A 24,379-nucleotide genomic window follows, 5' to 3' on the forward strand; every position below is an offset into this window, starting at 1 on the left:
CCTCCATCCTGTCTCCCAGATCTCATGATTTATTTGATCACTCTGCTGAAGATCACGCTGCACCTTGGCATCTGCTGAGTTACCAGTGGATAACCTCATCCAAAAAGGACATAAGATAAAAAGCCAAAAATGATCCTATTCTTTAAAATGCCCCAAAACTCAGGGTGCGTGCCTGGCTCAGTAGGTAGAGCACGCAACTCTTGATCTCAGGGTTGTGAGCTCAAGCCTCATGTTGGGTGTGGAGCCTACTTTTTTTAAAAAAAGGAAAGAGGGCACCTGGGTGGCTCAGTCAGTTAACCGTCTGCCTTCAGCTCAGGTCATGATCCTGGAGTCCCAGGATCGAGTCCCGCGTCAGGCTCCGTGCTCAGCGAGGAGTCTGCTTCTCTCTCTGCCCTTCACCCTGCTTGTGCTCTTTCTCACTTGCTCTCCCTCTCAGACAAATAAAATATTTTAAAAAGGGAAAAAAATAAAATGCTCATAAGCTCTCAGTAGCCCATCTCCTTTCCTGTGCACACATGCATGCACGCACAGACACCATCCCTCTCACCCACCTCTGCCTCCTCCCGCCCTGCTTATCTGCAAAAGAATTTTTTTTTTAAGATTTTATTTATTTATTTTGAGAGAGAGAGAATGAGAGACAGAGAGCATGAGAGGGAGGAGGGTCAGAGGGAGAAGCAGACTCCCTGCCGAGCAGGGAGCCCGATGCGGGACTCGATCCCGGGACTCCAGGATCATGACCTGAGCCGAAGGCAGTCGCTTAACCAACTGAGCCACCCAGGTGCCCAAGAACTAATTTTTTTAAGTGGATCAGGTCAGCATGAAGGGAGAAGAGAGTCCGCCTGTTTGGGAAGAGAAGACCTTTACCTCAGAACAATCTGTGAGATGTAGCACTTGGGAAAGGGAGGTGGGGAGAATGACAGGAGATGCATATACCTCTTGGCCACATGTTGACTCATGGCGGGCAGCATGCGGACGCTTAGCACAGCCTCCCAGGGGAGGCATCAAGGAGCCGAGGCCCACCCACGGTCGCTCCAATCTAGCCTGCAGGAGGCAGGGTTGCACACCCTCGGAGCACAGGCTCTGCAGAGGGCTAAGCCAGGCTGGCTAAGCACCCGCCACTACCTGGTGCCAAACCCAGGTGCCGTGTGCTTCCCTCTTCCTGTTCTCTCACACTGCTTTCCACTCAGATATCACGTTCCAGTGGCACTTCCCCTACATGCCTCCCACATCCATCTCTCTCTACCCTCAGTGCCACGTCCTCGTTCATGTAACCATCATCTCTTCAAATATTTCCTTTGCCCCATGCGGTCCTTCTTCGCTTTCTGGGACTCAAATGACGCATATATTAGTCTGTTTGATATTTTCCCACAGATCTCAGAAGCTTGGTTTTCTTTTTTCTTTTCTTACTCCTACTCCTTTTTGTCTTTGTGTTTCAGCTTGGATGATTTCTATTGACCTTTCTCAAGTTCATTGGTTTTTTTCCTCAGCTGTGCCTGCCTATGGAATAGCTTGTTGAAGGAATTCATCTCTGATACCAAGTTTTTTATTTCTAGCATTTCCATCTGACTTTTAGTTTTCATGTCTCTGCCGAGACTCCCCATATGTTCCTGCAAGTTGCCCACCCTTTTTCACTAGACCCATTAACAGATTAGTCATTATTATTTTAAGGTCCCTATCCAGTACTTCCAAAATCTGTGTCATCTGGGAGTCTGGTTCTGTTGATTTCTTTGTCTTTTGACAATGGATTGGGCTTTTCCTCTTTCTTGCCTTTTTGTATGTTTCATAAATCTGTATTGAATGCCCATCCTGTGTAAACAGCAGAGACTGAGGTAAATGATGTTTATGGCTGGAAGTGGGCGTGCCTCTTCTGTTGGTCTGAGGGGTTGAATCAGTTGAGTTAGGGGTGGGGACTGGGGTGTCAGAGGGATTTTCTGGGCTCATGCTCAGAAAAGCCCTCAGCTTTTCAGCCATCCCTGCCCCCACCGGCAGTAGAGTACTATTGCTTGCCCTGTGGTGCTAGGCTCCTGGAGGGGCAGGACACGCGGGGGTTGGGGTGAGGATGTGTGTGTCCATTATCCGGGTTCAGCTTTAGTCTTAGACACACCCCAAGGGCAAGAGTGAGGCTTTCTCCCTACTCCCTCTGAAAGCCAAATTCTGCCTTATATCCGTGGTTGGTTTTGGGTGGCCCAAGTTTCTTGCCCTCTCCCCCCAGCAGAGCAGACCCTTGCTTGAATCTTCAGCCCATGATAGTTTCCTGTTTTCCCTTTGGGATAGAGGGATTTTGCTTCCATTCTTCCTCACTGAAGCAATGGATCTTTGCCTGTGCTAAAGAAGGGCGAAAAGCTTGTTACTCTTCACCCAGAAGCAGGTGAGTTTTGCTTTTATCACTCCCCCTGAAGCAAGGATCTGTTGCCCCTTCCCCAGTGGCTTAAGGCTTTCGCTTATAGGAGAGGATTGTGGAAGCAGCTGAGGCTTTTTGCCCTCCCCCAAGCAGCTGCCTTATCAAGTCTGCATGCTCACACACGGAGGAGGAGAGCCCTCTCCCATTTCCTGCCCTGCTCCCACTTTCCCTCAGAACCTCAGGGGAGGCCTATGGAAGAAAGCTTACCTGTGAGTACAACTCTCCCATGTCTGGAGCTGTCTCCAACTATTCTAAACTGATATGCTAGCCCATGTGTAGCCTTTTCACTTCTGTTAATTTTTCATTGGTTTCTTCTTACTCACGTGTAGGTCAGCCACCTCTTTCTTCCATGCTCTGTTAAAGTTGAAACTGTTCATGTGTGTCTCTCCTTGAAAAGGCGTTTTTTTTTTTTCATTGCCGTGTGACCTCAGCTTCCTGAGGACTCAAGAAAAGCTATGATTTTGTAGATTATCTGACTATTTCTCATTTCTAGGGTGGGAGGGACGTTTTTTTGTTTGTTTTTTTAAAGATTTTATTTATTTATTTGAGAGAGAGAGAAAGCATGAGGTGGGGAGGGTCAGAGGGAGAAGCAGACTCCTCGCTGAGCAAGGAGCCCGATGCGGGACTCGATCCCGGGACTCCAGGATCATGACCTGAGCCGAAGGCAGTCGCTTAACCAACTGAGCCACCCAGGCGCCCGGGAGGGACGTTTTCTTGCAGCATATTCTATCTCCTAAGTGGAGACAGAAGTCCTCAAGTCACTGTCCTCCCTTTCTTAGGCAACTGCAACCACCTCACAGCTGGTCCCTGCCTCCAATTTTGCTCCTCTCCATACTGCACCCAGCATAAGTATTCAAGTTCTGTAACCATTAGAAACCAGAAGGGACTGAAAAATAAAATACTTGAAATTACCTCCATAAAATCTGAAACCCAGGTCATGGTGTGCCAGTTATCTATTGCGTGACAAACGAGTCCAAAACTCAGCGGCTTAAGCCATGACATTTATTTTGTTCATAAATCTTCAGGGCTTTGCAGGGACAGCTTGTCTCTGTTCCACATGGTGTCAGCTGGGGTGGCTTGAAGGCTGGGGCCTGAAACCATTTGAATCTCTGATATGTCTGATGCCTGGGGTGGGAAGCCTCACACAGCTGGGGGCTAAACTGCTGGGAGCACCTCTGTCTCCCTGTGGCGCTTCTATAGTATGGTGGCTTCAAGGTAGCCAGACATCTCACATGTTGGCTCAGAACTACCAAGGGACATGTTGGGGGGGGCTGGGGGGATCGGGTGGAATGTTTTTATGATCTTGCCTCAGAAGTCACACTATTTGTGCTGTACTGTATTAGCAAGGCAGTTACATAGGTCTACCCAGGTTCAAGGGGAGGGAGTATTGACCCAACATCCCAATATAGGAGTGTCCCCATCATACTGTAGGATGAAAGGGTGGGATGAGATCTATTGACATGTCCATCTTTGCAATCTGCCAAACATGATTCTATTTGTTCTGTAATAGTGAAACAATAACTTCAAAGAAATTAAGCTAGAAAATATAAATAAGGGAAAACCACAAGCCACCTAATTGCATTATTCATTTGGACATATCATTGCCAAGTGTGAATTTGTGCTTGTCCTAATCAGTTTAATCATGTGGTATCCATGGCAGCCCTAACCATCTTTCTAGATGCAAATCTGATCCTGTCACTGCCCCTCTTAAAATGACCCATTAGTGGGGTGCCTGGGTGGCTCAGTCAGTTAAGCATCCCACTCTTGATTTTGGCTCAGGTCATGATTTCAGGGTCGTGGGATCGAGCCCCGCACTGGGCTCTGCGCTTGTCCCTCTCCCTCTGTTCCCCCCACTCCTCAAATAAATAAATAAAATCCTAAAAAAAAAATGACCCATTAGCTCCTTCTTGCCCCCACAATAAAATCCAAGCTCCTTAACATGGCTCACAAAGCCCTTCACACCTGGCCTTGTATATTAATTTCCAACCTCACCTTTGAGGCTTCCTCCTTTGTCCTTTATACTCCAACTACATTGAACAACTTTCCAGTCTCCAAACTTTCTTCTGCCTTTAGGCCTATGTACATGCTGTTTTCCTCTTCTGGGATTTGCTATGCCCCCATGTTCCTCTCCCTCCATTCTCACGGTCTGACTGCTACTCATTTTTTCTGGACTCAGCTTCCCTAACACAGCCTCTCTCCTACCTCCTACCCTGACTGGCCTAGGGCTCTCATAGCTCCTTCCCATATGCTCTAAAGCACCCTATGCTAATGCCTTGACTCTGCAACACTAGCAATTACAGCACTAATTAGCTAGGCCATATCTCTCCATCATTCCACATGGGAAGATGTGGTTTTGCTTTATTCACCACCATGCACAGTGCAGGGGCTCAACAAATATTGGCTAGGTGAATGAATCTGTGCCTTAAACCCATTTCTGCGTTCAAGTAAACAGCTCTCCCACAAACCTAAGAGTGCTATGGCAGTGTCCTGTCTTGAATCTTACAACTCAAGCAGGGCCAAAGTTGGTTGGGGTGGCTTGGAATTTTCAGGAAAACATTGCCTGTTTCATGTGGCTGGAGCTTTTCTCAACCTTGGGGAGTCACTTCAAGGCAGGGCCAGGGAGTGGCTCCAGGGCGTTCTCCCTCTTCCAGCAATAGTCCTGTGGGCAGGCCTGCCTGGGAGGACACAGCTCGGCAACAGCTGGTGGGATGTTTGTTTACTTTCTGTGCCTACATCCAGAGCCTATTTCTGGAACAGGACTGGACGCAAGCCTGTGCCATTCCAGCACTGATCTTACCAAGCGCTGGGTGACAAGCGCCATGTGCGAGAACAGTGGCCGTCACCAGTCACTTAGCTTATCTCCCTGGCTCTAACCCAGACTTCTTTGGGTATGCCAAGTCATTTCTGCTTTGCCCTATTGGTAATTGTCCTCACTTGGCTCTAAGAGTTAGCATTAAATATTGCTCCATTTGCTCTTTCTGTTTCACTTGGGGTAATAAGAAAAGCCCTCTCAACTCAAATTTTACTGATTTGAGGAAGTGCTAACTGGAGTTCCTTGGGAATTTCCAGGGTCAAAGGAAACAAATCAGCATTTCTGGCCAATACAGTTTTTCCTATGGTTAGTTAAATTTCTAAAAGGGAAATAGAACACAAAGAGGTCATTTGACTTGTGATCACACAGTAAGCCACAAGACAGATAAAGATAGCACCCAAGACTCTTGGATTCAAATTAATACCATTTCAATAGCTAAGTCAAGTCTATATTAATAAGTTAGCTTTGGGAGCTAATATCGAATTTGTTTTTGCTAAATGGTGCTTCACTTTTTTTTGAGATCCATCACTGGGGAACGTAGGTGGCTCAGTCAATTAAGCATCCAACTCTTGACTTCAGCTCAGGTCTTGATCTCAGGGCCATGAGTTCAAGCCCCCCCATGCTGGGGATGGAGCCTACTCCAAAAAAAAAAAGAAGAGCCATTACTTAGGTTGTTATCTCTAAACCAATCAGAAATCAAAGTTGCAACTCACTGGACTCCCTTCTGTGGCAATCTGTCTCTACTAAAGAGTTAAGTGAGCAGGTAGCTGAAGATCTGGGACCTTCATCCCATACCTCACCCAGGTTTTCACGAGGGGCTAAAAGCCTTCCAGTCCAAAAGTTCCTTTTCAGTTCCTCTAATGCAATTTGCCACCTTCTCACACTAAAATTTCTGTTTCTTAGGTAGAAAATGGGAGGTAGGGAAAAGGCAAAGCTAGAATCTCGCCTGAATTACAGAAACACTATCTTCTGGTATGGATAGATTCTCTAACTGTCCAATGAGAGATTGGACAGTTAGATTCTCTAACTGCTCTTTAAGCAGAGTGTTTTGGGACCTTACCACTTTTTTTCTTAAATTGTTACTGAGGAAGAATAATTTTTGTTTATCATGCAGGGAGAAGAAAACTCAGTCTTTAAAAAAAAAAAAAAGTCTATCCATCCACCTGAAAGCCATCAGATGGCCCTGTAGGAAGAGTGTGGTCTAGCACCTGAACCCCAGGCAGGGATGGCAACTTGCAAGCTCAGTCCAGGGCCAGATGATTGTCAGTGTCTGGCTTCTTCAAAGTGTCCGGGGAACACAGAGGGTCACTCTCTATGTCAAAGGTATCCTACTATTACAAAGCTAAGACCATTAATCAATTTAAAAAAGGAAAATATGCCTGGAAGTTCCCCCTCTCCCCAAATTTGTATGATTCAGCAAGTATATGGAATTACCTGGTTGATTCCCATTCTTTCAGACAAGGCAAATACTTGATTTAGATGGGAGCACATGTTCTCTGCAGATTTTTAGGGTCACCCTGCTCATCATTAGGGACTTGAAACCTATTACCCAGGAAGAAGTTCCATGGCACCACAGCCACAGAATCCTACCCTCAGACCACCGAGGTCTGGCTTGTCAGAGGGTACATGTTAAAAATAGAAGGCTGGCAAAGGTTATCAACTCTCCTGCATTGTCACGCACTTGTCTTTACCTCCCCACTGCCTGGAAGCACCTCTCTGGGGGGCGGATGGGGTGGGGAGCAGGTCAATAGCACCACACACACAGCTCTTCTGATGTGAAAAGTTTTATATGGACAACACAGACTGAATAAGAACGGCCAGGAAAGCTGCCACAAGCGAGCTTGGAACTATTCAGGGGTGGTGTCAAATACCGACACCATATTTACAAGTCTAATTTGAAGCCTGGCCCATTTTAAGTGCAAGAGGAAGTTAGGGGAGAACCATGCATGAAATCAAAAATATACATCTACACACAAACACCCAAGTTTTCATACTTTGGTCCATTTTCTCCACAAGGAACAAACCAAAGGAAAAGCATGGCCTCTTTTCCTAACATCCCTACATTTATTACAAACTTAGAGAAGCCCCACATGGGCTGTGGATCCAAGGAGGCCGACTTGATTCTCCTTGGCCCCACTCACCCCTGACAATTAACCAAGGGAATTCTGGGAACGCAGGCAGGAACATCCAGAAGAGGCAAGAAAAAATATGGCTCACTTATATATTAAACCCAAGGGTATCAGTTTCTCCAAATACTTTCATACTTGCTGCTTCACTAGATTCTTAGTGGACTCCTCACCTGCCGCAACAGAGCTCAGGCAAGCTGTGAGACACAGAGGAAAGCAGTATCTTGATCCATCATGCACTGGGTCAGTCAGTTTATCCAAGACAGTCACACACGGCAGCCCCAAGCAAGTCCTCGGGGGCCCACAGCTGTTTGCTTTGTTGAGTGGGAGGGTGGGCTTCCCCCCTCCCTGGATTTTTCCTTGCTGCTCCGCCGAGCTCTCCGCTGTTCCCTCTAGATCCAAGACAGCTGCTCAGCGTGTGTGTGTGTGTGTGTGTGTGTAATTTATTGTTCCGCTGCCTCTGGCTTGTCCCCGGCTGCTGGCTTCTCAACCTGGGACTCTGGAGGAATCAGATACTGGACCTCCTCTGTACTGATGGCTACTTTATCTGGCTGGAGCCACCTCTTGAAATGTTCCAAGGTGCTAGGAGAGAGCAGGGGGAAAGGGTGGCTACATCAGACCCAGCTGATTAATTACTTAATGATTATCTCAGTTACTCAAATGCTGCCTTCCCGCCCACCACCAATTTCTTCCTACAATTGTTTTTCACTGCTAACGGGGAGAATGACGATAGTCCTCTGACAGCTGTGCATCCTGGCAGCTCAGCGGCATAATTTACCCCCTAGTGGGCACTTTGGCTATAAGCAGCACCAGGCCCCCTTCCATGCACAGCCTCTAAAGGCTTGGTGAGAGTAGCTGAAGAGCTTATGCCTCAGTCCTGTCTTTTTTTTTTTCCTCAAAACCAGAGAGGAAATTGTCCAAGGGAGGAAACATTCAAATAAACGCCAAATTATTAGTGAGCATCTTGAAATCTCCTATACCCGAGGCAGTCTGAGACTCGATTATACTTACAGCACTTAGTTACACTAAGCACCATTTTTGTGGGGTTTTTTTGTTTGTTTGTTTACTTCATCCTATAGCAAGTCCCCAAGATGGAAACATCTGCGCAGCAAATTTCTCCCACAAAGAAACAGGCACTGTGCCAGAGGGCTCTTTTTGGGTTTGGATCTGTTCCGGGGGGGTTGGGGAGGGAAAGTGTCCCCTCCCACCTTCCTTAAGTACCCAAGACCCTCCACTCTAATGCTTATGAGCTATTCATAGTAAACTATAAATGATGACAAATACCGTAAGCCTTATTCTATGCTCTTCAATAGCCCAAAGTCTTAAGCCAAGAAGTCAAGACATCACCAGCAGATTTTAGACACCTAAAATGGGGGAATCGTGTTGTAGACAGTAGGATTTCTCAGCCTATTACTCCTCTGCCAAAGGCATGCCATGAGAAGGGTCACCTACCTGGCCTTCACATACCTGAAGAACCACACAATTCCACTACAAGATGGCCTCTGTTTAAAACAGAAACTTTGAAGTCTGCAAATAAATGCCTATCTACTGTTTCTGGGGCGCATGTTTTAACACTGATAGAAAGAAGCGTTCCCACAGATGGCAGCTCAGGGGAACAGGTGTCCACAGCTCAGGGGCCTACGGTACCCCAGGAGCATTTCATCTTCATCTACCACACTCTTCACAGAATTATCTCAGTTGCTTCTATAGAAAAGGGAACATCACATCACTGTAAGTATGGAGAAACATACAGAAACATTAACTCGGGCCTTGGTGCTGATTCGACTTTAAAAGAAAAAGAATTCCTACTTGAACAGAATGCAGGAGAAAATTTTGTCTTTTCTTCTCAGAATTGGAAAGGAGGCAAACATTCAAGGGGAGAGAGAATAGAATACCAAATTATTGGTGGGTTGGGAATGTGTGCATCTTCAAGTCTCTTGTGTTTGGGGCAGTTTAAGGCTCAACTGGGTTGAGTCTTTAGAGACAGATAAGAGCAAAATGTGTATTATTTTCTGAACCCTCAGAAGATAGGTAGTTGCCCTGACTTTAGATGCCACACTGATTTCTGAAGAATCTGGGGGCATGCTGATACAATATTTAAGATAATGTAAGTGAAAATCCTTTGCATATTGAAAAGTAAAATGTAACTATCAAGTTTTATTCACCTACTGTCCCTGATTTCAGCAACCATATCTTCATCTGACATCATGGGACTCTTAAAATCAATGTTAATGATATGTTGCAAACTTAGGTGATGTTTCCCTAAGACCTATTGTTAAAATTCAGGTTTTTACTTTATTTTGAATAATTTCTTACTGAACTTTAAAATTCTGTTAGGACTAACACTCATAGCTAACACTTACCTAGTACTTACCAGGTGCCAGGTCTGTTCTAAGCACTCGACACATAGTAACTCCTTTAACCCTCAAAACAACCCGGTGAGGGAAGAGCTACTATTCCTGCTTTACAGAGCAGGAAACTGAGGCACACCCAGGATACTTCCTCAAGAACATACAACCAGGAAGTGGCAGAGCCTCTTTCCCGGGTGACGGGTGTCGAGCACCATTCCGCTCTTTGCAGAATGTCCTCCTCTCTGCATCCGGCCCACCTGCAGATACTGTTCGAGTCCTGCCTTCTTCTCTGGCACAAACACCAGAGCCCACAGGGAACTCAATGGTCTCTCAACTCCCAAAGCATGTTCTGTCACTTCCACTCACCTGGCTCTTTCCTTATGCTGCCTTATTTTGTTAGATATGTCTTTATGTATATTTGTCATCTCTCCCCAAATAGTTGTGGGGACCAAAAAAAGGAGGGATCCTAAAATTTCCTAACATCTCCCCTCCACCCCAGCACCCTCAGCCCCATAACATCATGGGCAGTGCCTTCACACAGTAGATGCTTAAGAAATTCATTCATTTAGTCCATACAAATTTGAATGCCTACAATATGACAGGAACTCTCTAAGGCAATGGCGAGTCATAGGTAAGACACAGTTCCAGTTGCTGATTGGTTACTACCTTCTCAAGCGCATTGTATACTTAGAAATGAAGACAGTGCTTTCTCATTAATTCTGTTCAATCTGTGATCAAGATGTAGGTAGGGTATTTGCTTTTTTGCAAAAATAGTAATTATCAACATCTGCTACTAGACCAAGAGCAAATAGAGCTCAGAAAAGCTGATGTTGATATCAACCAATATCTGGACTCAAATGTCACTCTCCCTGAATTCTTTAGAGAAAGAGAGATGCTTCCAGTGAAATACTGTCACCTGGAACTGGACTGAGAACCAGTTACCTCTCATCAGAATCAAGTCCATCCACAAAGAACTCTGATGCTAACTTCTCCTGGAGGAACCGATCCCAGCACTCCTTCTTGGCTTGGGCCAAGGTTCGAAGCATGTCCTTGGAAGTCACTTCCTGATTTAAACCTTTGATTCTTCTTAGCTTCTTTTCTAAAGAGAAGAGGAGAAGCAACTTAACAAGGAAAGTGAGTATGAAATGAAACTAAATCTAAAATGCAAGGTGACAGGGGCATCTGGGTGGCTCAGATGGTTAAGCGTCTGCTTTCAACTCAGGTCGTGATCTCCAGGTCCTGGGATAGAGCCCCAAGTCAGGCTCGCAGGTCAGCAGGGAGTCTGCTTCTCCCTCTCCCTCTGCCTCTCCACTTACTTGTGCTCTCTCTGTCTCTCCATCTCTCAAATGAATAAATAAAATCTTTTTTAAAAAATAAAATAAATAAAATGCCAAGGTGACGGGGCGCCTGGGTGGCTCAGTTGTTAAGCGTCTGCCTTCGGCTCAGGTCATGATCCCAGGGTCCTGGGATCGAGCCCCGCATCGGGCTCCCTGCTCGGCGGGAAGCCTGCTTCTCCCTCTCCCACCTCCCCTGCTTATGTTCCCTCTCTCGCTGTGTCTCTCTCTGTCAAATAAATAAATAAAATCTTAAAAAAAAAAAAAAAAAGCCAAGGTGACAACTTAAAAATTCTCTCACTAATGAGTACATCCACACTCCCTGCAAAAGAGCCCCCTTTTTTAAAAGATTTTATTTATTTATTTATTTATTTGAGAGAGAGGGAGAGGGAGAAGCAGGCTCCTTGCTAAGCAGAGACCCCGATGTGGGACTCGATCCCAGGACTCTGGGATCATGACCTGAGCCGAAGGCAGATGCTTAACCGACTGAGTCACCCAGGTGCCCAAGAGTCCATTTTTTTTAAGGACAGGTAAAGGGAAATGTACATTTTTCTTTTTCCTTCACCATGTCTTAATTCTGTATTGTATCAAATACATGTTTAACCCCAGAAAGGAAAAAAGCCATAGGCTCATAAATAAATCAACGGCACGTTTTCTTTGAAATTACAGAAGCCAGCAGGTATCTCTCGAAGGCATTACTTGTTTTCCCTGGCTTGACATGTGTCAACTCCTTGAAAATAGTCTCTCTGAGGAGTAAATGGTTTTTCTTTCTGCTACAGTGACATGAAGTAGTTTCCAAATCTCATGAGAAAGAATTAGAGAAAATGATGAAAGATCCAATGGTTCATTAGACACTAAAATTGACTGGATGAGAACTCAATAATAAGAGACCTTTAAGATCTCTATCTGTGATTAAAATCTTGATTAAAGAAAAGCAATCTCCCAACATTTTTTAAAGTTACTCAGCTTGTGGCCTGGATGTTGGAACCTAATAAAAACAAACATCTTGTAATCCCAATGAGAGTGGTCCACATGGCTTCCTGATGATAGATATTTAATTACTCTTCTTTGCATTTTAAGTGTAATTGTGGAACAACTGAAGAACAGAAGGAAGGGGATCACCATTTGCCTTCTGCTTTAATGTAGTCTTGCCTTCAACAATAATAAATGGGTAAATGATGGCCTTTTGGAGGGGGAGGGTAAATATCAAGCCCAGACCCAATTGAAACTTTATGATTTGCAATCCTGTTTTCATTTCTTTTTTTTTTTTTGAAGATTTTATTTATTTATTTGAGAGAGAGAGAGAGAATGAGAGAGAAAGAGAGCGCACACACATGAGAGGGGGGAGGGTCAGAGGGAGCAGACTCCCTGCTGAGCAGGAAGCCCGATGCAGGACTAGATCCCAGGACCCTGGGATCATGACCTGAGCCGAAGGCAGACGCTTAACGACTGAGCCACCGAGGTGCCCCAGTACAGTAGTTTTTCAATACAATAGTTTCACCAGAAATCTATGTGCAGCTCTGGGGTCTTGACCTTTTCTTTCAAGATGGCAAAATGTCTGACACTTTTGAGTTATCTGAATATATGGACCACCAATAGTAGGCAAGAGGGATCTACAGAATGCCAAGAAATGAAGCAGAATTCAGACGAAACACAGGCAGGAGGTAACAAAGACTGTTTTAAGGGATATACAAGGAAAAGTACACTACATCAAAAACTAATGATGTAATGTATGGTTATTAACATAACAATAAAAAAATTTAAAAAAAAAAAAGGAAAAGGGTGCTCCTGGGGTGCCTGGCTAGCTCAGTCAGTAGAGCATGCAACTCTTGATCTCGGGGCTCAAGTCCCACATTGGGTGTAGAGATTACTTAAAAAATAAAATCTTAAAAAAAAAAAAAAAAGGAAAAGGGTGCTCCTTCCAAACAACCAACCTGAAACACCCTCCCCTGGAATTACACCTAACAAATACATGTGGTGAGGACAAAAAACAATAATTAAGAATAGAGGGGCGCCTGGGTGGCTCAGTTGGTTAAGCATCTGCCTTCGGCTCAGGTCATTATCCCAGGGTCCTGGGATCAAGCCAAGCCCCGCGTCCCCTACAGCGGGCTCTCTGCTCAGCAGGGAGCCTTCTTCTCCCTCTCCCTCTGTCTGCTGCTCTTGTGCTCTCTCGCTCTGTCAAATAAATAAATAAAAAATCTTAAAAAAAAAAAGAAAAGAAAAGAATAGAAACCAGGTGATGAAACAGAACTTCAACATGCTTCCTTAAAACCACCAGCTTCTGAATCAAAAAAAAAAGAAAAAAAGCCATCTAACTTACCTAGGGATGCTAAATACACTTCTGAATCCTGCAAGGGAGCCCAAGGCTTTGTAGCTGGCTGAACAGCAAACTCTGGGGTCTCCCTCTGGCCTGTGCCCGCAGGGTAAGAATCCATAAAGGAGTCTGAGAAGGCATTGTTGGCACCATCTTCCTGGTCAGGATTTGGTAGACAGGAGCAGATTTCAGCCCAAAGATCAGGGCCAGGTCTTGTGGTTGTTGAGTCAATGCTCTCAAACATTTTCATTTGGAATCTGAGCTGAAAAACAGAGATGTAAGGACTGGCTTTAAGGATATAGGATAAGTATGCAGGACTCGGATATTTATCCAATGAAGGAAGGTAACAGGCTTTTAAGAAGTTTCTCTAAACTTAAAGTGTCTTTTATTAGATTCCTGTTACAGATATAAAAATGACAAAAGGGTAATTGGATCCCTCTGCTGGCTCTGCACTCAAGTTGTTTTCATAACAAAATTTCTTTTTAAAAAATGAAATGTCTATAAGCCAGACACAAAAGGACAAATATTGAATGATTCCACTTATATGAAGTACCTACTGCAGTCAAATTCATAGAGTCATAAAACAGAATGGTGGTTGCCAGGGGTTTGGCAGAGGAAGGAATGGGAGTTACTTTTTAATGGATGGAGTTTCAGTTTGGGAAGTTCTAGAGAGGGATGATTGTGATGGTTGCACAATCATATGTGTCACTGAACTGCACATCTAAAAATGGTTAAAATGGCCAATTTGTGTTATATATGTTGTAACACACACACACACACACACATTTCTAAGACATTCCCAGTGGAGACAACCATTCTGCACTTTTCTCCAGAGATCTCCAAAATGCAACCACTCTGTCCTAAGCCAATTAAATTATGTTTTCAAAAGCACACAGACTACAGGCCTTGCAGAGTTCCAAATGCATGAGGATAATAAAAATGCTTCTTGGTGAAAACTGTGAGAAAGTAATGCCATATGCAAAGCCCCATGTGCTCATTACATGTAGAAGCTGGGCTATATACCTTATTCTTATAAGTTCTTATTTTAATAGAAACACTGGAAGAGACATTTCCATCAGTTTACAGAGGAAGGAACTGAGGATCAGAAGGGTAACTAGTCAAGGGTATCTTGCTGATATATAGTGACTCCTTGACTGGAAACCAGACCTGTGCCACTCCAAAATCCATGTTCTTATCCAATTCCACACTGCCAGGGGCCTTCATAACTATCTAGTCTTACGGACTGGGTTGACACCTTCTTCCAGGAGGGACCTTTTGGATTAGGAAGGCTGGCCGGGCTAAAGTGTGAATAATCCCAGGAGTGACAGCCCAGCCAAAGTAGGCGCCCATAAGGTATGTCACAGCGGCCTTGGATGAACTGATGCCAGGGTCCACAGTGAATCTCCACCCCCATCCCCAAGTCGTTTGAGCCCACCAAACCAAAACTTTGCTCGTACCGAAGCCCCGGGCCTCACCCCCCACCTCCCTAGGAAGTCCAGAACAGCGCAGGGAACCCTGGTGTCCAGACCCGGGCCTCAGTCATTTTCGCCTCAAGGACGGGCTGGGCGGGATGAGTCAGACCATGAGGCCCCTCTCTGGTATCCCGGGATGGGATCGGGGCCCTAAAACGCTGGGCGCCCCTGCCCCTCTTCACCTACCGCAACCGCCTGCCCAGCAGCTCACAAACGCTCGGCTCAGTTCCGTCGCTGAAGGCTGGGAAGAAGTAGGGGGCGGAGTCTCCGCGTGACGGATCCCGGGAGTCCTCCAACCACCGCCCAACCTGGCGATGTTCTGTGCGTGGATTGGTTGACAGGAGCCCGGCCGGGTAAGGAAGTGAGGAACGGAGTGCGAGAAAGAGGTAGGTGGGACTTGTCGCGGGGAAACAGTGGAGTCACATGCCCTGGTCCCCCACCTTCTCTAGGGACAGGTAGATTCCACTAGCATCTGAGCGTACCCGGCGCGGGGACAGCGTCCTCCTCCCATCCTCTTCTCGGAGAGGGTAGCCCAGTTGCCAAGGCCTTTGAGTTTTCCCGGTTCCCTGAGCAAATTCACCTCCTGGGCAGTCCTCTGGGTTGGTGTTTTGTCCCCGAAAATTTCACCCATTTGCTACCCAAATTAGAGCACTCTGGCTGCTCGGATGGCGAAGGAGACTACTTTCCTTACTCTTACAGGAGACCCAGGTCGCATTAGCCAGGTTGTGAGGCTTTCTCTTACTCATTTAGTCAGTAGACACCCAGCTCCTCCTGTTGTGTTCTAGGAGTTGTATTAAACCGGAATTCAAGACCGGTAAGAGTAGGTATGGGTCCCAGAGGTCTTTACAGCTAAACGTAGAAGGGTGTGCGCCATAGGGGCAGACAAATTTACAAATAACAGCAAAGAGTTATAGAAGATATGACAGAAGTGTGGCCAGTGTACCTGAAGGAGAGAGTGGTAAGGGAATGTGTCACATTTTTTTTTAAAGGAGATGACCTTTGGGGCGCCTGGGTGGCCCTGTCAGTTAAGCATATAACTTTTTTTTTTTAAGATTTTTTTTTCTTCTTTTCTCTCAAAGATTTTATTTATTTATTTGAGACAGAGAGAATGAGAGACAGAGAGCATGAGAGGGAGGAGGGTCAGAGGGAGAAGCAGACTCCCTGCCGAGCAGGGAGCCCGATGCCGGACTCGATCCCGGGACTCCAGGATCATGACCTGAGCCGAAGGCAGTCACTTAACCAACTGAGCCACCCAGGCGCCCTTTTTTTAAGATTTTATTTATTTATTTGACAGAGAGAGAGACAGCGAGAGAGGGAATACAAACAGGGGGAGTGGGAGAAGAAGCAGGCTTCCCTCTGAGCAGGGAGCCTGATGCCGAGCTCGATCCCAAGACCCTGGGATCACAACCGGAGCCGAAGGCAGATGCTTAACGACTGAGCCACCTAGGCACCCCTAAGCATATAACTCTTGATCTCAGCTCAGATCTTGATCTCAGAGTTGTGAGTTTGAGCCCTGTGTTGGGCTCCATGCTGGGCATAGAGCCTACTTTAAAAAAAAAAAATAGAAGAAGATGATGATGATGACTTTTGATATCTTTCAGGGCTTATCATTTCCCTACAATGAAACCCTTCCCCACTCTTCACCCCCAATTTCCAGAGCCAGTTACTCTCTCCCAAAGAAACATGTGACCAAAGACATCAGCCAACCATCAGTAGACATAACTTGACTGAGGCTATAGCCTTTAGATGTGTCCAAAGCCAATCTATGTGGCTATGGTGGTAATAACTACCACCATGTAGAAAGGAACTATGAGGAACTCTGCTGGTCATATTTATAACCATCCTTAGAGAGCATATGAAAACAGAAGGAAGTGGAAAGCAAGAAGATTAGAAAGCAAAGGAGCAAATAATAGACAAGATTTTTTCAGTGCTTATTCATAGAAAATAAGTAGGGGGTTGAGGGTCAAGTCTATGAGTGAGAGATTCCCCAGAGTCCTCTAACTGCCATCAAAACTGGAGACATGAATCTGGCAGCATCTGATTCATAGAAAGGGTCACTGTAATAGGTTTGCAGGTGCTTCATCAAGCTACTCCGTGACCTTTCAACTCATGCCCTTTAAACTGATTTTCGGCTCACCAAACTCTTGATTTCAAATGTAGCCTCTCAAATATTTTGAACAAGGATGAGGGTGTCGTGGGTGCCTGGGAGGCTCAGTCGGTTAAGTATCTGCCTTCGGCTCAGGTCATGATCTCAGGGTCCTGGGATCGAGCCCCATGTCCGGCTCTCTGCTCAGCAGGGAGCCTGCTTCTCCCTCTCCCTCTCCCTCTCCCTCTGTGCTCTCCTGCTCTCGCTCTCAAATAAATAAAATTAAAAAATAAAAGAATGAGGGTGTCTTTAACAGGCACAAGTAGTCACTGGTATAAGATGGAATACATTCTCTGACTTAAAGTTACAGTTGTAAATTATCAAATTGGCACCCTTACAGATTCACCGATGTCCTCTAAGTTTAATTAGCGTGTGTGCTGAATAAATTGAAACCAGATCCTGGACTTGCAAAGCCATGTGATCTCCCACTCCCCAAGCACTGGTCATATGGGGAAGCCACGTGAGGGTAGTCGCATCCCTCTATCTCAGACTCTGCATTAACCACAGTGTAACCTAGCACAAATACGTTTTTTATTTGTATGCTTAACCAGCATAGGTCTTCACTGCGATCAGGAACTATGTCTTTTGTACCTCTGTATCTCCAGAGCCAAATGATGCCTGGCAAATGTTCAAAATTTGTTTGGTATGTGAATATTTGAATTAGAACTCACATGGTCAAACCACACTGAACTGGAGCTAGAGCTTGTGATTCCCTCTTCAGTTCCTTCTTCATGTTATAACAGAGGTGATCTTTTGGAAATAGAGATCAGATCATGTCACACACCTCACAGACACACGAAAAATTCTGATGATTTCCCATTGCTCTTACCATAAAGACTTAAATCCTTATCATAGTAAGTTAGTTGGAGTTCTTAGTTCAAACAGTAGAATTCATTTAACCAGTTTAAGCAGTAAAAGAAATTGATTACAGCTGCTCTGTCCAATAGAACTTTCTGTGGTGATAGAAATTTTCTGTATCTGAGCTGTCCAATAAGGTAGCCAGTAGTTTCATGTGGCTATTGAGCACTTGAAATGCAGTTTGTGCAGCTGAAGAACTGAATTTTAATTTTTCTTTCATTTTACTTAATTTAAATTTAAATAGCCATATGTGACTAATGGTTACTCCATTGTACAGCACAGGATTAAAGCATACTAAGTAGTTCACAGAATCTTAAGATGGGCCAGAGAGTCATGTTTGGGGTCCATACAGCCAGGAACAGTGTCTAAACCTCACCGAGGGACTACTCAGGGAATACTCCAATGCCTTTGAACATAGATACTGCAGCCGGCATTGCTGACTGACCACTGGACGCAAGAATCTCCCCTACTGTTAGCCCTCCAAATCAGATGTTTCCAATGCTATCTTTTTTTTTTTGAGAGAGAGTTTAGCATTTAACCTCATTCCAATAGAACACTCATGGGTTCTACACTGTGCCTGCTTCCTCTGCTGTGTGCCTCTGAACTGAAGGCCCTGACTGGGGGCGCCTGGGTGGCTCAGTCGTTAAGCTTCTGCCTTCGGTTCAGGTGATGATCCCAGGGTCCTGGGATCGAGCCCCGCATTGGGCTCCCTGCTGAGCAGGAGGCCTGCTTCTTCCTCTCCCACTCCCCCTGTTTGTGTTCTCTCTCTGTCAAATAAATAAAATCAATGTTAAAAAAAAAAAAAAAAAGGCCCTGACTGATCAATGGAGCCCACGTGATAAATGCCCATGCTACAAGGGAATCTGGGAAGGCCGGTTTCTGGTTTCCACATCTTATAATGTGGGAAATTCCTCACACAAAAGAAGAGGGTTAAGAAGATGCTGGATATCCAAAAAATATGACAAATGTCTGCTCTACATGGTCTATACCAGCGCTTCTCAAATGTTAATATACAGACATACCATCTGAAGATATTGTTGAAATACAGATTCTCATTCAGTAGGTCAGGAGGGAAGAAGGAACAAGATTCTGCAGTTCCAACAAGTTGCCAGGTGTTTCCCATGTTACTAATCCAGAGATTGCATTTTGAGTAGCAAGACTTTATACAATCCCACAAGGACTTCCTCTCTAGAATGTTCCAACATCTCATTCCTTGTCTGTGCTTCAGACACATTAGGAAAAACATTCTTTAAAAAAAAAACTTTATTGAAATCGAATTCACATTCCATACAATTCACCCTTTTGTCATGTAGCTGGTTCTCAGAGGCCTTGTCTTCTCTTGATTTGGCTCTGTTTCTGAGCCTGTTCTCCAGCTCTCTGTATTCTATGAGGCACTAATATCCTTTCAGTAATTGCCTCTCTGATGAACTTAACCAGAGTTGGTTCGTATTTTGCATTTAAGAACGCTGACAAATACATCTTCTGCTCCACTTGCCCTTTTAACAGGACAGGAGCATATGAAAGGCAAATGGGAGTTCTAATCCTTCTCAGGAAGGATAGGATAGGTGTGAAGACATTGCTTCTGGGGTGTGCGTGTTTAGATACATATATTAACAGCTTTATTGAGTTATAAGTCACATACTATAATATTCACCCTTTAAAGTGTACAACACAGCGCTTCTTAGTATAGTCAGAGTTCAGCAATCCTCATTCTGATTTGTTTTGAATAAGGCTCCTTTCGTTTTTCCAGACCCAAGGGACTTTGAGCGTATCTACATGGAATCTACACTTTTGATGAGTCATTCTCACAGCCTCTCCACTGAACTCACTCCCATATTCACTCTCACTCACTGACTCTCAACTGGCAACTCAACACGTTCAACTCCCTCCTTCACTCCTTCTCTTCTCAGTCCCCGCCTCGACGCTGGGCCTCGCTGATTGGCTGGTGCCCGGTGACGTCCTCACATCGCGACCCATGATCTGGGGCCGAGTTGTCATGTGGCTGGGCGGCCACCGGTGGCTTCCAGTTCGTCTGCAAGGGTGCCTCAACCTCCGGCGCCTGAGCGCTGCCAGGATTTGGGGTAGTTGCTGGGGTCCGATGGCGGAAACATTCTCGACTGGGGCCGAGGCAGCGACCGGGCTGAGGGCTGCGGTTCAACAAAACGGAGACGCATGCGGCGACGCGAGGGGTGAGCGGACCTCCGGGAGCCCGGAACCTGTAGGCCCGGGAGTGGAGCCGGCCCGGGAGGTCGGGAAGCAGACTCCACTGAGCGAGGAGAAGGCCCCGGTTGCAGCTTCGGGCCCAGGCAAGCGTAAAAAGCGACGGGACGCCATCAGGGAGCGCGTCGTGCCACCCCCGAAGAAGCGGCGGGCAGGGGTGAGCTTCGGCGATGAGCATTTTGCAGAGACCAGCTATTACTTCGAAGGCGGCCTGCGCAAAGTGCGGCCTTATTACTTTGACTTTCGAACCTACTGCAAAGGCCGCTGGGTGGGCCACAGCTTGCTGCACGTCTTCAGCACCGAATTCCGAGCCCAGCCCCTGGCCTACTATGAGGCCGCAGTCCGGGCGGGGCGCCTGCATCTCAACGAGGAGCCGGTACAGGACCTCAGCATTGTGCTCAAGGTGGAGTCCTGATGGGGCCGGCAGGAAGCGGGCGAGGAAAGGGGGCAGGGGTCTTTTCAGAGTTAATAGGGCGTAGGTACTGGAGTAAAATCGAGGTAATTCTGAAGCGTTTTCGCTTTCACTTGGAACACTCTTGTAGCCCACTCCTCTTATCCCATCTCCGCAAAAGTAGTCTCTGCTTCAAAACTCAACCCGTATATCCCCTCCTTCCAGGCGGCTTCCTTGTTTGCAGGGGACAGAAGTTGGAATTCTTAAAGCTCCTTTTGTGCCCTGTCTCGCGGCACTGGCACTGATCGCTATGTTGCGTTGTAGATCTCTGTACAAATAGTAATAATAGAGCTTGTCATTTATGTCTCCTTACTGTGTGCTGGCACAGAGGTAAGCATTTTATGTACTTAACATCAAATTCTAACGACAGCTTTGTGGGGTAGGTATTGCCACCTCATTTTACCTGTGAGGAAACAAAACTAAGGTAAACTTCAGAGAGGTAAGTACCTGCAACAGTGTCACCTCCAAAGTCTGTGTTCTTGTAACTACTACTTATTTATCATAGATCCTGATATGATAGTATTGTGAAATGTCAGGTATAGAAACTAGAATTGTCTAGCCCAGTGCTTTGACCCTTTAAAATTCCATCACAGCTAAGAGTTACCAGACTCCGCTGTCAGTAACACTTTGTTGTGAGGGGAGACAAGGTGATTTCAGCATTTGAGGAATGAGTGGTTTGAATCCCCTCTCCCATCCCAATTTTGAGAAGTACAGGTCTGGCCTAATCCTCACATTTTACAGATGAGGAAACTGAGACCCAGAGAAGTTAAGTGACGTGCAGTGAGCCTGTGGCAAATCCAAGTCTAGAGACCAGATATCTGGACTTACAGCTTGGTGTTATTTGTTCAAAGTCACAATAAGGGATGATTTTATGGAGCTTTCCCCCCCTCTCCATTTTAGAAAACTTTACTTTTTCTTTATTTTTATTTTTTTAAAGATATTTGTTTGTTTGTTTAGAGAGACAGAGCAGATGGAGGGGCTGAGGGAGAGGGAGAGAATCCCAAGTAGACTCCCTACCCAAGGTGGGGCTCGATCCCACCACCCTGAAATCATGACCCCGGCAGAAATCAAGAGCTGGACGTTCAACCAGCTGAGCCACCCAGGCGTCCCAGAAGACTTTACCTTTTAAATATAACTTTCTTGTAGAGAAAATACAAATAAACAAAACCAAAAAACATTCATAATCGCACCACCCAGAAATATCACCAAAACATTTTTGTGTATATCCTTCTAGTACTTTTTCAATGCCTGCTCCCTGCCTGTGTGTCTGTATTTTTTTTTTTTTAAAGATTTTTATTTATTTATTTGAGACAGAGAGAATGAGAGACAGAGAGCATGAGGGGGAGGAGGGTCAGAGGGAGAAGCAGACTCCCTGCCGAGCAGGGAGCCCGATGCGGGACTCGATCCCGGGACTCCAGGATCATGACCTGAGCCGAAGGCAGTCGCCTAACCAACTGAGCCACCCAGGCGCCCCGTGTGTCTGTATTTTTATAAAATGAATACACTATGCACGCTGTATTTTCTGCTTAAGGATGTAGTGTGACCATTCTGTCAGTAAGGAACAGGAAGCTGTGTGAAGTTGATTACATGTTGCTCAGCTCTGGTCTGATGACTTGCCTGTGTCATTTGCAGGACAATGACTTCTTGAGGAACAGAGTGCACAGGCATGAGCCACCAGTCACAGCAGAGCCTGTCCGCCTGCTAGCTGAGAATGAGGATGTGGTGGTTGTAGACAAGCCTTCTTCCATTCCTGTCCACCCTTGTGGCCGCTTCCGACACAACACTGTCATCTTCATCCTGGGCAAGGAGCACCAACTCAAGGAGCTACACCCATTGCATCGGCTTGACCGCCTTACCTCAGGGGTCCTCATGTTTGCCAAGACAGCAGCTGTCTCAGAGAGAATTCATGAGCAGGTTCGGGACCGGCAGGTGAGCTGGGCTTTTGTCTCCTGCATGCCACTTCCTGGGCTCACGAGTGCTCTGTATCAAAAGTGTGTCACTGAGTTCTTTTGAAGTGGTCCTTCATGTTATCTGACCAAGCTTCCTATCCTCAGGAAGGTCAACACTGAAAATGTGGAAAACAGGCTATTATCTCTTATGTTTCAAAAGATCTTTAGAGATGGCATATACACTGCCTCTCTTGGTAGTTTGCTGTTTTGAAGTTTTAGAGTGCTGACAAGCTTACTGAGGTGTTTTTTGGTTTTGTTTGTTTTTTTATGACTGAGGTTTTTAAGATTGTGGGGAGAGCCTACTTGGTAAAAAGATTCTGGATGAAGTCGGAAGAGGCTTGGGTAGAAGAGTTAAATGGTAGTGACTGTGGTCTTGAGACTTGTAACTCTGGATCTGATTGTGATACATTTAGTGTTTACTGTGTACCAGGCTCAGTACCAGGTACATTAGAGTCTAACTGAATCCTTATAACAGTCCTGTGAGGCAAATGCTTTTCTAATCTTAACATTTTCTAGACAAGTTAATGGGATTTAAAGGGACTAAGTATTGTACCCAGAATCATGCAGCTGGCAAATGGTGGAACTGGAGTTTGAATCCTCTTCTGTCTGACACTGATACATTTCTCATCACTGTATTGGGTCTGAACTTCATGAGTTTAGGCTTTGTGCTGACTTTCTCCCTCTTCCCTCCTCTATGTAGCTGGAGAAGGAGTACGTGTGCCGGGTGGAGGGGGAGTTCCCCACTGAGGAAGTGATCTGCAAGGAGCCCATCTTGGTGGTATCTTACAAGGTAGGGGTATGCCGCATAGATGCTCGGGGCAAGCCCTGTGAGACATTGTTCCAGAGACTGAGCTACAATGGCCACTCCAGTGTGCTGCGGTGCCGGCCACTCACAGGCCGCACTCACCAGATTCGAGTCCACCTCCAGTTCCTGGGCCACCCCATCCTCAATGACCCCATCTACAACTCAGTTGCGTGGGGCCCCTCCCGGGGCCGGGGTGGCCACATTGCCAAGACAGATGAGGAACTGCTTCGGGACCTTGTGGCAGAGCACCAGGCCAAACAGAGCCTGGATGTACTAGATCTCTGTGAGGGTGATCTGTCCCCAGGACTCATAGACTCTACAGCTCCCTCCTCAGAGCTGGGCAAGGACCACCTAGAAGAGTTCGCTGCATCTGCCCAGAAGATGGATGGAGCAGTTGAGGCAGCTCCTCAGAATCTGGACACAATGGCCTTGGCACCAGAGAAGGCAGCTGAAACAGATGTTGTAAATCAAGAGATAGACCCTCTCTGTGCAGAGTGCCGGCTGGTGCGACAGGACCCCTTGCCCCAGGACCTTGTGATGTTCCTGCATGCTCTGCGCTATAAAGGGCCAGGGTTTGAGTACTTTTCACCCATGCCTGCCTGGGCACAGGATGACTGGCAAGAAGACTGAGGGCTGTGGCCAATGGAGGGGTTGCTTCTTGAATTGGAAAAGGAATACGCCATGGTTTTTAGGAGTTGACCTCATGGGCTGATACTCAGGGTTTCTACAGGCTTGAGGTTGGGGTCTTAAAGGATCTCCTTATACTTGCTACCTCCTTCTTTCCTCCCCCTCTAGCTAGAGTTAGGGAACTTGTTGGTTTGTAAATATATCCCTTTTTCTAACACCTTGTGTGTCTGGTTTTCTTACTTTTTTTTTTTTTAATTGAGGTAAAATTCACATAATGTACAATTAACCATCTTAAGATACACAGTTTAGTGACATTTAATACATTCACAAGGTTGTGCAAGCATCACCTCTTAACTAGTTTCAAAACGTTTCCCGACAGATGTTGGCGGGGATGCGGAGAAAGGGGAACCCTCCTACACTGTTGGTGGGAATGCAAGCTGGTGCAGCCACTCTGGAAAACTGTATGGAGGTTCCTCAAAAAGTTGAAAATAGAGCTACCATACGATCCAGCAA

General features: G+C 45.9%; 2 protein-coding genes across 3 annotated transcripts; one reads left to right on the forward strand and one right to left on the reverse strand.

Moving 5' to 3' along the window:
* Positions 1-6,981: 6,981 nt before the first annotated feature.
* Positions 6,982-15,092, reverse strand: CCDC32 (coiled-coil domain containing 32). Of its 2 annotated transcripts, none has more exons than XM_031038162.2 (4): positions 14,997-15,092; positions 13,345-13,595; positions 10,633-10,789; positions 6,982-7,921 (listed from the first exon to the last, which is right to left on the reverse strand). In XM_031038162.2, exons 2-4 carry the CDS (start codon positions 13,586-13,588, stop codon positions 7,783-7,785), a joined length of 540 nt encoding a protein of 179 aa, XP_030894022.1. In that variant the 5' UTR covers positions 13,589-13,595; positions 14,997-15,092; the 3' UTR covers positions 6,982-7,782. The 2 variants fall into 2 exon arrangements, with proteins under 2 accessions (XP_030894022.1, XP_006742534.1); XM_006742471.3 differs by having other exon boundaries at positions 13,345-13,600; positions 14,997-15,091.
* A 4,684-nt stretch (positions 15,093-19,776) lies between these two features.
* Positions 19,777-24,083, forward strand: RPUSD2 (RNA pseudouridine synthase domain containing 2). The gene is made up of 3 exons (XM_006742472.3): positions 19,777-20,437; positions 22,118-22,414; positions 23,135-24,083. Exons 1-3 carry the CDS (start codon positions 19,790-19,792, stop codon positions 23,867-23,869), a joined length of 1,680 nt encoding a protein of 559 aa, XP_006742535.2. The 5' UTR covers positions 19,777-19,789; the 3' UTR covers positions 23,870-24,083.
* Positions 24,084-24,379: the final 296 nt, after the last annotated feature.

Source organism: Leptonychotes weddellii, chromosome 9 (genome assembly GCF_054177405.1).
Source record: "Leptonychotes weddellii isolate Sample4059 chromosome 9, ASM5417740v2, whole genome shotgun sequence".
Classification (NCBI taxonomy): Eukaryota; Metazoa; Chordata; class Mammalia; order Carnivora; family Phocidae; genus Leptonychotes; species Leptonychotes weddellii.